Raw genomic sequence first — 12,765 nt, 5'->3', positions numbered from 1 at the left:
ATTCCCTCCACACTGGAGCTCTCCCACTACATTAATGAGATTGCCTACCACATACGTGAGTTGATCTACCCGCTCTATGAGTATGTGGATCAATTAGATTAATTACACACACTCTTCCTATGTCACTCCTTCGAAGCCATTGGTAGTTTCCCAACGACCATCTGCTCTGATACCAAAATAGTGCAACCCAATTATCAAGTCAATGAGACCTCGACACCCAAATTGCAAAAATATTATTTAAAAAAAAAAAAAAGATATACCCACAAGAACAATGGAGTAGAGAGTGAGAGAATTTTATTGATATCAACCTTCTTCTCTTACAAAAGCTTTTAAAAAAACTCACACTTGGAAAAATATTTGAATGGCTAACTCCTACACCACCACCTCCTTTTATAAATCATAAATAAATCTTTAATTCAAAGCACACACCCCCCCCCCCCCCCCCCCCAAAAAAAAAATTTATCTTTAACCATATCAATCACATCTTCAAAGTAATCCCCATATCTCTCAAAAATAGTAAATTACAATCCTACGCCCCTAAATCTGTAAATAATCAGCAGATGTTGGGCTCTATGGTGGGCTATGGGCCTACATATTGTTGGGCCCTAGAGTGGGCCTAGAGTCATGGAGCCTAGGTGGGTGGCAGGCCTGCATCATCGGCATACCTGGTTAGTTACAAATGAGGTCCTTAAACACCTAAGAACAATCGACTCTCCAGCAATGGCTAGGATGATGCCACATGGTGATCATCCAATGGCTAAGAACACTCTAATACCATTCTAAAACACTCTCCACTAATCTTTTTACGAAACCCATTAGGGAACTCTAGAACATTGTAAAGTTCTTTACACAACTCTACACATATGTTCTCTACAATTTTCTACATGTTTCTACCCCATTCTATAATTCTCTAAACTTTTATGTGCAAAAACCTATAGCATACAAGATGAGGATACTAGGTCCGTGACTTGGCCTCATGAGAATAATCGGTCCATGACAATGCGCCTCTAAGCCATGGGGGTGATTGGCTTCAATGTTGAGAATTTGGGTCTAGAAGTAGAAGAAATGGGATTGTGCTTGTACTTGGTATTAGTACTTTTTTTTTCAAAAGAGCAACATTCTCGTTCTCTAATAGAATGATCGATTCATGAATGAATTATTTTCTTATTGTTGGATCAACATTGTTAAATTGCCAGTAATTGAGATTTTATGAACACTCACAGGGATGGGTATTCTTCGATCGTGAAAAGCAACATCAGACGCCAAAAATGCATCGCCAATGCATGCTCCTTTTGCCTGAAATATCCAAGAATTGCATTGTTGGGCCACATAGAGAGAAGAGAGTGACAATTCTTACTTTGCTTTATATTCAAGCCACATAGAAAACCAATATCAGCAGTGTACATTAAGAAAATAAAGGATCCAACAAAGGCATTATGAGCAAACATTTGCAATGGACAACACCTATGTGACGTTCATATTGATATTGCACAAGGACATGCAAAAGTTAAAGCTAACACTTTTTTTTTAATTAAGCAGCAACATAATCTAGAACACCAAGAATTAAACCATTAGGAAAATTGGAACATGCCCATGCAGCTACGTCAACAGATCAAAGAAGTCCTAGTTGACAACAGATAGATGTGACCAACTTGAAAGTTACATGCATGATGATTGCAGGGGGGAAAAAGTTGGAACACGAAAATACGCTTCCCCAAAGAACACATGAGACGAATCTGCCTTTCCTTGCATTCACGAGGACAGAAATATATCAGTTTCCATGTGAGCTCTGTTTGGAACATTTATCATTGGTTCCTTGTTATTCAATGCAGCCAACAAGTTGAGCATGTCCTTCCACTTTCACCCAATGGCTATACATGTGTGTGCTTCATGCTCAGCAGTATGCCTGGCAACTGATGTACATGAGGTGTTAGTATTGGATGGGCTGTTGTTGGCATGAAAGTCTTATCAATGTGAACCTCTACCATGGCCCGTTCCAGACTGCAGTTAAGCAGCTAATCATAAAAAATTTGCCAATCTAACATTTAAAAGCCAACGCTAGATTGTCAAAGAGAAAGGCTAAGATGATGATTTCTTTCAACGGTAACAAAGTTTCATTAAGACTCAACAAAAGGAAAAAAAAAGAGAAGGAGATGTCGAGGGGCCATCCCACTGCTCCCCCATTACACCCTTTTATTACAACACCTTTTCTTACTCATCAACAAGGTCCTCTTACAATTCACAAAATACCTATGACCCATTCCCAGGAAATTACTCTATCTTCAGCATTGAGGAATATAATTACCGATATTCGACCTTCTGTTGAAAGTGTGGGTATTCTGCTCTTCCAAATCGGATGGGTTGGAATCGGATGTCACACACATGCCGACTGCCTCACATCTTCAACTAACAACATTCTTTTTTCTCATTAATATCAAGGATAAGATCAATGCAATGAGCTGCACAAGCTGACCAAGATAAGTGAGGTATCTTTTCCATCAACATCTTTACTGATGCCCTATAAGTTACAAGCGGCCACCTAGTCAGCAATAATCTGCAAAACTTTGTTCTTACCAATTTCATCTCCCACATTATCAATCAAACTGAAAATATATGATGCATCTTTCACCTAGTCTAGTGCATCTAAACAATGAAAATTGTCTTTTGATCAATGTCAGGATATAATGCTCTTTTATAAGTTCTGTGCACTTCCTCTTCATGCATGCACACAGTCACATGCTAAAGACGACAACAAAAACAACCAATAAAGAATCCCGCTTGACAAGTTTCACCCCCATGCAAAGTCGCATTCTAAAGAGACAATGGAAAGCCAATATCCCCCTTGACTAGCTGCCACTTCCACTCCCACTACCCCCCACTGCCCACACACACCCACGCGAGCACACGCACAATCGCATGCGAAAGACACAACAAAAACCAATATAGAATCCCACTTGACTAGCTGCCAGTTACCACTTCCACACACACAAAGTCACATGCTAAAGACACAACAAAAACCAATATAGACGTCCACTCCCCCAATATATATATATATATATATATATATATATATATATATATATATATATATATATATATATATATATAGAATCTTAGCAAAACCCCATTTCTCGCAAAAGATGTCATAGCACACCCAAATCTCTACAAAACTTCATAATTCTTGTTTCTGGTGATTGCTCTTAATCAATCGCACCTACCACGTGGAAAAACTGCCCAAAAATCCTTCAGAAAAACAACATAGCACAAAAACGAAATCTTGACTTTTTTCGATTTTTCTCTATTTTCACGTAAACACCAAAAATAATAATAATAATAAAATTTTAAAAAAATAAATAAATAAAAAGGACCAACGGTACCCATTTCTCACAAAAGACTTCGTAGCACACCCAAATCTCTAGGAAACTTCATGATTCTTGTTTCTGGTGATTGTTCTTGATCAATTGCACCTACCCTATGTGGAAAAACTACCAGAAAATCCTTCAAAAAAATTGTCCGAAAATCTTTCAGAAAAACAGCACGGCAAGAATAACGAAATCTGGACTTTTTCCGATTTTTGGTGAAAATAGATGTAATTTTGTTTTTGTATGTACATTTTATACTCTTGTGGAGCAGTGTATCTTTCCTTCAAAGTTAATATGTGTGTCTGTGAGAGAGAGAGAGTCATTAGACTAACTAACACAACACAAGTTGCCCTAGCCATCTCTCTCACTCCCACTTTCTCTCTTTCCTTCTACAGATTTCTTCTATAGCAGATTTCTACCCCAACCACTGCCAACACACCCACGTGCACGCGCATGTGCGCACACACACACACAAATCAAGAACTGAACTTGCTCTCCAAACTGTCATTGTCATTCTTCATCCTCATGAGCAGTTCACAGACTCTTTCCTTGCCATCATCATCTCTATGCTAGAATCCTCCCTTGACTTGGTAAAATCATCACCACCCCTCTCCTCAGGAAATCCAAATACATTTACTTAAGTTACATCATCATGAGCAATTCACAGACTCTCTCCTTGTCGTCATCATCTCTCTGCTAGAACCTTTGAAAATCATCAAAACCCCTGTCCTCCTCATGAAATTCAACTCCTAAGGTTTACATCAATGGTAGCGTTCTTAGCATTCTCTTTCACAACCTTTTTCTTTTAAATTTTCCAGGTTCTTTTCCATTTTCTCCCTTCTCTGGGGATACTTGGAGACCTGGTAACTAGTTTGTTTTTATGCGATAGGTGTTGGTTAAAGTTGGTAATGCTCCCCCATACATACATATGACAATCTTTACATATGATGTAATATATATTCACTCCAATTCTATAGTGTTGCTACCATATAGGCTATATCCACATTATTGTCCCTGATTTTTTTGTTTTAACTTTTAATCTATTGCTAATGCACCAATAGAGCTTTTTTATTAATGATACCAATTGCCAACTACAACTATCCATCTGCAAAGATGACAAAATACCAAACATACAATAAATAAATGCTTTAATAATTTCATAATATTTACAACAAAAACATAATTTACATAATAATTTATTTTTATAGATTGAAAAGTAAATTCAATGGAAAACGAAAAATAGTAAGATATATGTTTATAAATCAAAATATGTTTGAATACATAAACAAATTACATATTTTAGGGAATTTTACAAAGAATTGCCTACTTGATATAAAATTTACATTCTGGTACCTTTTCAAAAAGCTTTTCAACTAGCTACCCCATTAATTATAGTAATTATCACTAGAGTACCTTTCATTAGATTCCTTAATGGAAGTTGTACTCAATTGTGCGAACAAAGTTGCCAAGGGCTCGAGTAGGCCCCATCTAATGGTCAGAACGGATCTCACATAAACATCATGACGGACCCATTAAAAATTAAGGGTGGGTACCTCATAAATTCCTTTAAATCTCGCGAGAGGGGGGGTTGTTCTTGGAATAGTTGGGAGTGGGACACCACACTTGATTGTTTAGATGCGGTTTGGCTAGTGACCCCAACACCAGCCAGCTAGCTAGTGTCAAAGCTTTGTGGTACCTACCATGATGTATGTGTTTTATCTATGCCATCCAATCCATTTTGCTAGATCGTTTTAGGGTATGAGCCCAAAAATGAGGCAGATCCAAAGCTCAAGTAGACCACACCACAGGAAACAATGGAGATTGAATGCTTACCATTGAAAACTTCTTGGGGGCCGCAGAAGTTTTTAATCAAGCTAATATTTGTGTTCTCCCTTCATCCAAGATTATGTGACCTAATCAACAGGTTGGATGGCGAATAAACATTACAGTGGGCCCTAGGAAGTTTTAACTGCGGGAGTTCGATCACCATTGTTTCCTATGGAGTGATCCACCTAAGATTTGGATCTGCTTCATTTTTTGAATCATGACCTAAAATGAGCTAGCAAAATGGATGGACAGCATAGATAAAAACACGTTTGTCATGGTGAGGCCCATAGAGCTTTAACACAAGCTAGTTGGTTGGTGTTGGGATCACTAGCCAAACTACATCCACTGTGATCAATGTTGTCGAATCGCATATGCGATCATGTGCAATCGCATATGCCTATGCGCATATGCGATCGCACAATAATCGCATATGTGACTGCATATTTATTTCTTATTTTGAAAATTTTATATATATATATATATATATATATATATAATAGGGAAATTTTCAAAAAAAAAAAAGGGAAATTTTTCTAAGTTAATTGATAACTAATTTTACATATTTAAAATACATTTGAGAGAGAAAAAAATGAATTAAACATCAAATCATCGACATTAAACAATATAGTTAACAAGAAGTAACAACAAAATCAACAAGCTATCTTCCTTGAAACTTAAAAAGTGCTTGAATCTTGATCTTCCAACTTCCAAGAGAGAGGCAATGTAGGAGAGAGAGAGAGAGAGAGAGAGAGAGAGAGATTAAGATCACTAGGAAATAGGAAATATAAGAGAGAGAGAGAGAGATTAAGATCACTTGGAACTAGGAAATAAAAGAGAGAGAGAGAGAGAGAGAGAGAGAGAGAGAGAGCACTTGTAATTAAGAAATGTAAGAGAAGAAGAGAGTAAGAAAGTTTTGGAGTGAGAATATTGCAAATGGAGGAGATTTGGAAGCCTTTTTACAGGCAAAATGTTTTTTTTTTTTTGCAAAAAAATAAAAATAAAATAAATTTAATATGCCATGGCCAATATGTGATCGCATATGTTGTGTGGTATGCGATCGCATATTTTCGCATATGGATATGTGCATATGCGGTCGCACATGACAACACTGACTATGATGTATATTTGAGATCCACTCCAATCATTAGATGTGTAATCCCACGTTAGGCTAAGGGCCAAAAAATTAGACTGGCCTACGATTCGGATGGGCCACACCAAAGGAAATTGTGGGGAGAGACATGTCCATCCTTGATTTTTACAGGGCCCACCGCAATGATTATATGAAATCTACTCAAACCATAGATGCCACAACAAAACTTAGGCTTGGGGCCCAAAAATCAGGCCCATACGTGATTCAGACAGGCCATACCAAGGGAAACAGGTTGGAGGGTGAGGATTGCCCTATACATGTTTCCAATCATATGGTCCACCTGGATCACGAATGGGGCTAAATTTCGCCCCCTATGCCTAACATGGGCTGCACCACCTAGTTGTCGAAGTGGATTCGCATAAACATCATGGTAGAGCCCACCCGAGCGCCCAGACCCTTAGCTCACATGGCCAAGACCCAACTTTTGTTAAAAAAATCCAACGGAAGGTACTATGGTGATAATTCATTAAATTAATGAGGTAGCTTATTGAAAAACCTTTTGTATCAAAATGTGAATTCTATATTATGTAGTTTTTTTTTGTATTCCCTATATATATATATATATATATAGTTTTGTAATGGAAAATAAAAAACAATAAAAAGAAGCACAAAATAATCAATAAATACATCCTTAAATAATTTCATTACATATACATCATAATACAGAAGAAACATAATATTTACTTAATATAGAATCATTTTCCAAAGATCTACCAAAAAAAAAAAGGAAAACTGAAAATTACAATAATCATGGGATTGATCTCATACATGTATAGATGTAGGTTCAGAATTTAGTAAGTGCCCCTTCCCCCAAAAGACCTTTTTGGGAAAAGCAAAGAAAGGAGGAGGTCACACACAACTTGTTGACGGTAATGTTATCATCCAACTTGCACCTAAATGTCAACATGTCATATGCATATGTCATCCAACCCATCCAGCAGGTTGGTCTCACCATGAAGAACTAATGAAAATGAGGCTAATGCACATATTAGGTGGGCCACACATGTCCTTGGGCCAAACTAATGGTTTTTCTGTTATTTTCTATGGTGTAGGTGTAGCCAACATGTTGAGTAAATTGGCCTAATGTTTGCAGCATGCATTCTTCATGGCAGGGACAATCTGTTGGATGGATTAGATGTCATGCACAAAGAACAAGTCAACATGTAGCTGCTAGTTGAACAATGAAACTATCGTCCAACTAGTTGTGTGAGAACTCAAGAAACAATTGAGATGAATAGTGATTGAGTTAATGGTCATCCCAAAAATGGCCCAAAACAACTAACTTCTAGTTCCATCTATATATCTAGAGTCCAAACAACTAATTCATGCATCTATTGAAATTTTTGAGGGAAAAAAAAAAGAATAAAGATCAGCCAAAATTACAATGTAAAAATTCAAAAATCAGCCAAATAGGCCCTAATCAAGTATAAACCAAGCATGATTTAGTGAATTAGTGCCATTATGTTGAAATACAACAAAAAGGGAAGAAAAAACAAACAAAAAAAAAAAAAAGGATTTTTATGAACTCCTCACCCTTACAAGATATAGTTTGTTTGTAATCAATATATGAAAGTCTATTACATTGCACTTGAGGGCGTTTTGTGCTTTCATTGCCAGTTCCAAGCCCGGATAAAGGAGGTCGTGTTAGGTTGGCAACTAGTGTCAGATTAATTCCATAATTTCCATCATGAATCTAAACAATATGACATAGTGGAATGGAGAAATAGGATTTATGTACCCGACCCCAATTAGTTGGGATAAGGCTTAGATGATGATGATGGGAGGGAAAGTAGCCAGAGTTATATGGAACCACCTACAATTTAGGGTGTGTGTCTAATTTTACCACTTTTTACCTAAAATTGGCAATTGTTGTCCACCCCCTCTTAAAAATTTCTTCTCCCCCCATCCTCTTCCTCTTCTTCAACACCAATTTTGAGATGGAGACGAGAGAGGGAGAGAAAAAGAGTGTGTGAGATGGAGATTGGTATTGAGAGTGAAATGAGAGAAAAAGAGGGGATGGTGTTATGGTTTGGAAGTAGACAGAGGGAGAGAGAGGGAGAGGAATGAGAGAATGGTTGAGGATTCGTATTGCTTAGGGGCATTTTCATCATTTTAAAAAACTAAGGGCATTTGGTAGCAATGAAACCATTGCCTCTTCTTTTCTGAAAGACTCTCATCTTTTCAAGGTGTGCATTCAATGTCAGAAGAAGAGTTGATTTGGTACAAGGATATACTGGAACGTGTGGGCAAGTATGTAGGGTTGATGTTTGGAGTTGAAGATGATGACATGGAAGCCTTTATCAATTTTGTGGAAGACAAGCATTCGGAAGGCCAACGAGGCACAACTGCAGAAGTCGGACCAAAATTCCCAAGGGGCTGGAGAGAATTGTTGAGCCTAGAGTGGTATGTGAATTATGACTCTGCCAGCATTTGCAGCAGTGGAAAGAACCAATGAAGATTCTTTGTTAGAATATTAGGGGGCTGGGAGGCCAAGAAAAAACAATCGAAGTCAAACAAGTTTATAGAAAATATGAAGTTCAAATCCTCTCTCTAGGAGACAAAGTTGGAGGCTTTCAACAACAAAATTCTTGGCTCCATTTGGGGGATTAAGAATAAGGGATGGTTAGCCTTGAATGCCGAAGGTTCGGCAGGGTGTGTGATTGCTTGGAATAAGGATTGTTGGTGCTTGGGGGACACAATTATATTTGTGGCTTTTCGGTATCAATTGTTTTTAGGGAGACATCCTCTTAATTTAGGTGGTTATTCTCAGCAATTTATGGTACGTGCCTTCCAATTCAAAGACACCTTTTTTGTGTAAAATTGAATCAAGTCAAAAACATCTTTAACATCCCCTAGTGCATTGGGTGAGATTTCAATGTGATCAAATTTGTTCATGAGAAGTTGAATGGTGGTCAAATAACTAGAAGTTTAAGAGGATTTGAGGAATGGGTGAGTCAAAATGAGATGCTCCATATTCTAATGGGAGGGAAAAGTACACATGGTCTAATGGGAGGGAGAAACCAGTTATGGCAAGGTTAGACAAATTCATGTTTTCAGTTGAATGGGTTGAAAAATTCACAATGGTAAAATTGTATGGTTTGCCTAGAACGTCATCAGATCATCGTCTGATTTTGTTGGAAGTTGAGGACAAGAGTCGGGGCCCTAAGCCCTTTCGTTTTGAACTAGCATGGCTGGAAGTGGACAATTTTGTTGATACATAGCGAAATTGGTGGTAGTCCTCATTTTCAAGTACGGTTGGCTTTCGTTTGGCCCAAAAGATTAAAGGCCTTAAAAGGAAATTGGTTGAATGGAGGAAGGATTACATCATAAAAAGGTTGATAAGTCTAGTAGCATTGTAAATGAGCTTAATGAGATTGAAATCAAATAAGAGGGGGCGTTGATTTATCTATGGAAGATCGTAATAGACATTTGTTGCTATCGGTGGAGTACTCCAAGCTCCTTAAGGAAGAAGAAATCATGTGGAGGCAAAGATCGAGAACCTTGTTGCTCAAGGATGGCAATAAGAACACCTCCTCTTTCCATGGTATTGCTGGCACTCAAGCTAGAACCAATCAGATTAGTAACATTATGGTTGAAGGTCAAAGACTCGAAGAGAAGGATCAAATTTGCTCCACTATTGTTGATTTTTATTCCAAGCTATTATCTTCTGGTAATTGGAGAAGGCCATTGCTGAACAATTTGGCCTTCCCTGGAATCTCGGTATCGAAAAGCAAAGATTTAGAGAAACAAATCTAGAAGAAGAAATCACATGCGCCATTGACTCGTTGGGAAGAGACAAGGCGTCAGATCCCAGGGGCTTTCCCATATCCTTCTATCAAGTTTTTTGGGATACAATAAAAAAGGATCTTATAGACTTGGTGCAAGAGTTTGGTGAAAGGGGGGTCGGCTTGCCAAAGGGATGGGAGCCTCCTTTATAGCTTTAATTCCTAAGAAGGGCAAGTCCCTTCAGATTTCCAACCTATTTTTTTATTGGAAGTGTTTACAAGATCTTAGAAAAGGTGTTGGCTAATAGATTCAAGTCAGTTTGCCTTCAATGATATTAGAAAAGCAAGGTGCTCTTGTTGTGGATATATAGATTTTAGACAGCGCATTGCTTGCTCATGAATTTATTGATTCAAGACATGAGGTAAAAGAAAGGTGTGGTGTGCAAATTGGACATCGAAAAGGCATATGATGAAGTAGATTGGATTTTCTGGAGTATATGCTCAAAAGAATAAACTACGTTAGTAAATGGATCAGTTGGATGCTTGAATGCGTGTTATTGGCCTCTGTCTCGCTCTTGGTTAATGGCTCTCCAAAAGGTTTTTTAAATCTTTGTGGGGCTTAAAGCACGGAGACCACTCTCTCCTTTTTTTTATAGTGGTTGCGTAAGCCTTGAGTGGCATGCTTTCTAAAGGTCAAAAGATGGGTCTCATATTCGAGGGTCAAGTAAAGCACGGAGACCAAATGTATCTGGCACCCGATAGAGGTAGATCCACCATATCATGATTGGAGACCCATTCTAGAAAATTCCTTATGCTTTTGTTGGTCCCGTACCCATTTGATTTTTCATGTGTAAACCAAACTAGGTTGAAATCCCATCCCCCCCCCCCCCCTGGACGCACCAAGGAAAATCCCACTTCTACCTAACAATGTTCAGCTCATCCCAAAACTTATCTCTTGTGCCACTTGTCCAAGGACCGTAAATTGCAGTAAAAAGCCTGTCTTGCATAAGAGCATTACTCAAGACATATTCTCTCCCTCTCTTTCTAGAATCAATCATACCTTTATTGACTTTTTGTAGTTTTGTCTCCTGCAAGGCTATAATCTTCGCCTTAGACTTCTTACAAACTTTCCTCACGTGGACTCTTTTAAATTTGCAACCCAAGCTTTTGACATTCCAGGATAAAACCATCATTGATCACTAGCTTTACCCAACCTTCCCCTCTTTTCACCGCTAGCTCTTCAAGCAGAGTCATAATTAATCGAACATTCTAAGTTGAGGAGTTCCCTCCAACCCCTCAAAGACTTCCTAGTCTTTGAAATTTGGACCTAATTCTGATATCGTGCATCTCTGCTTCTAACAAAATGGAAAATTTCCCTGACGTCCTCATCGCATGCTCCATAAGACATACCGACCAAGCCGTCAATCCCTTTGGAGAATCTCTCTCGTCCATCTATACTACTCCTTGGTAATCGCAATTCCCCTGAGGCTAAGATATTTGTCCTCCACCACCACTAACTCCATCTGATTGACCATACCGATAGTGTCCCTACAGTCGTCGCACGAAGAGGTGTGATGATCACTGCGTTTTCCGACACGTCTTCCTGAGCCATGTTCCCTTCCTCATAGTTGAACTTTTGTTCCTGGTCTTCCTCTAGTGCTTCTGCATCAGCCCACTACTCTTCTGAGATGTAATTGTCCTGGCTGGCTTGCTCCACTGCTATAAGCGCATCATCCATAGACAAAATATGCAGCCTTGAAACATCCGCAAGCAAAATCAGTAATGTGGAGTCTTATGGCGAGACTGAGCTGTTGGGCATAGAGGCTTCTCTCGCGAGCCTACGAGGTTGTGGCACTTGAAATGAAAAGGGGTGGTCAAAATTCCTAATATTTTAAGGATCGGATACCACATGCAACAACTTATTAGGTGTGCGGGGACAATCAGGAACCCCACACATACCAAAGATAAGGGTCGTCGAAGGGGCAACACCTCATTGGCAAAAGATAATGCATTGATAGGCCCCAAAGTACATGTGGCATTCCACAATGATTGGGAAAGCGAGAATCTTACGCCGATGTATCAGCGCTTCACTCCATGCAACCTGATATTAATGAAGGATTGGTGTTCAGCAAGACTACCAACAAAATTGAAGACATTATTGCTGGTATGCAATCTCAATGTGATGATTTGGCCCATACTTTCTCGTTGCATGGGAGATCACTAATATGCAACAGGTCAAATCAACTATAGAAGCGTACTAAACAGCCCTTCATCACCAATGAGTTAGATCATTGTATGCCAACCATTGTCATTCCAAAAGAACTTCACAAATGGTTGGTCTTCGAGTTCTTAGCCAGTCTACATTCCAGTCTTACGCATCGAGGAGTGCAGATTATAGGAACAGTCCCTAGCTTCTCTAGATCAGACGTCAGGCGAATCACCAGCATCAACTGGAGTGTATAACACATCAGTCCTTGAGAAGTCTGCCTTTGTTGTTGGGTCCAAATCATCTTTAGAAGCAACCTTCAAAAGGGAAAACCATGGTCAGCCTCTCAAAATAGTGACAAGTTGGTATGTACTCCATTGTGGTTGGCATCGAAACACCTAGGTCTATTGTTATGATCTTCACCCACATCTTCGTATGTAGTCCAAGAGTAGGGTTGATAGTGCTACAATTTAAGGGGAGCCCTTTTGTACCGAC

At 38.8% G+C, this 12,765-nt stretch overlaps 1 protein-coding gene across 1 annotated transcript in view; it reads right to left on the bottom strand.

The window, feature by feature from the left end:
• The window catches only part of LOC131237349 (5'-methylthioadenosine/S-adenosylhomocysteine nucleosidase-like), a 78,580-nt gene that overhangs the window by 43,821 nt on the left and 21,994 nt on the right, over positions 1 to 12,765 (bottom strand). The window contains exon 5 of the mRNA XM_058235060.1: positions 1,222 to 1,296. Within this exon, the coding sequence (XP_058091043.1) occupies positions 1,222 to 1,296 (75 nt within the window). The remainder of the gene's footprint in view (positions 1 to 1,221; positions 1,297 to 12,765) is intronic.

The sequence above is a fragment of the Magnolia sinica genome, chromosome 2 (assembly GCF_029962835.1).
Source record: "Magnolia sinica isolate HGM2019 chromosome 2, MsV1, whole genome shotgun sequence".
NCBI lineage: Eukaryota > Viridiplantae > Streptophyta > Magnoliopsida > Magnoliales > Magnoliaceae > Magnolia > Magnolia sinica.
The sequence above is the reverse complement of the archived record's forward strand: the minus strand, read 5'-3'. Positions and strand labels throughout refer to the sequence as shown.